This window comes from Aplysia californica, unplaced genomic scaffold, assembly GCF_000002075.1.
Source record: "Aplysia californica isolate F4 #8 unplaced genomic scaffold, AplCal3.0 scaffold00284, whole genome shotgun sequence".
Lineage (NCBI taxonomy): Eukaryota > Metazoa > Mollusca > Gastropoda > Aplysiida > Aplysiidae > Aplysia > Aplysia californica.
Genome location: NW_004797554.1, coordinates 85268 through 86414, shown reverse-complemented (window position 1 = coordinate 86414; position 1147 = coordinate 85268). Strand labels below are relative to the sequence as shown.

The 1147-nt window shown below is 44.1% G+C and overlaps 1 protein-coding gene across 1 annotated transcript in view; it reads left to right on the top strand.

Moving 5' to 3' along the window:
- Window positions 1-1147, top strand: part of LOC101852029 (FRAS1-related extracellular matrix protein 1) — a gene marked incomplete in the record, with an annotated part of 53349 nt that overhangs the window by 37511 nt on the left and 14691 nt on the right. The window contains 1 exon segment of the mRNA XM_035970548.1: window positions 67-231. Coding sequence (XP_035826441.1) covers window positions 67-231 — 165 coding nt within the window.

Below are 1147 nucleotides of genomic sequence, written 5' to 3'. Positions count from 1 at the left end.
CCCACCCCATCCTTGAACCCCCACGCCACCCCTGACCCCTGACCCCGCTCCCTCCGTGCCAACCAGGTGTGCAATGTCTCCATTAAGCTGCACAACGATGAGCGTCCAGAGGTCCAGAAGAACGCCGGTCTGGAGCTGGACTACGGCGACTCGGCCCTGGTGTCCAGCGTGGTGCTGCAGGCGAACGATGACGATAACGATGATGAAGAGCTGACCTATCTCCTTGTGGAGGTATAAAGTTGCCTCCTTCTTGTCTTTTCTTCCGCCTGGCTCTTCTCGGTCTTGCTGTAATTGGATGTTTGGTCAGAGTTGTTCCTGTGGTTGTTGTTGCTGTCGTTGTTGTACCTTTGGTTATGTTACAGTTTTCTGATCATGGTGGGTGGTTGGCGGATGCTCTGGTGTGGTTTGCTTCTTCTTTCCTATGGAACATCTATCGTCCTTATCTCCCCTTCTTCTTTTTTATGTTTGTTACTCTCTAGTAACACCTGTAATCTTCTGGCGCTCGTATGACCTTATGCAGTTGGGAGCAGCGTAAAACCTCTAAAAAAACTAAAACTAAACTGATCATGGTACGGTCCGGTGACATACAGTAGTTGTGGACACAGATGGGCAGTTGATTGTAAAGTATTGGGAATATAGATGGAAAATTAATGGTAAAGTATTGGGGATATAGATGGACAGTTGATGGTAAAGTATTGGGGATATAGATGGGCGGTTGATTGTAAAGTATTGGGAATATAGATGGACAGTTGATGGTAAAGTATTGGGGGTTTAGATGGACATTTGATGGTAAAGTATTGGGGATATAGATGGACAGTTGATGGCAAAGTATTGGGGCAGTTGATGGTAAAGTATTGGGGGTATAGATGGACAGTTGATGGTAAAGTATTGGGGGTATAGATGGACAGTTGATGGTAAAGTATTGGGGATATAGATGGGCAGTTGATGGTAAAGTATTGGGGATATAGATTTATGTAGATCTGGTGGTGATGTAGATCTAGTAATAATAATAATAATGATGATGATGAAGTGCACTTTTATAGCACTTACTCACATGTACACACAGCTCTAGGTGCTCTACATCTATCAAAGTATAAAACAATAACTGTAAAAAAAAAGCGCGCACACACACACACACACACACACA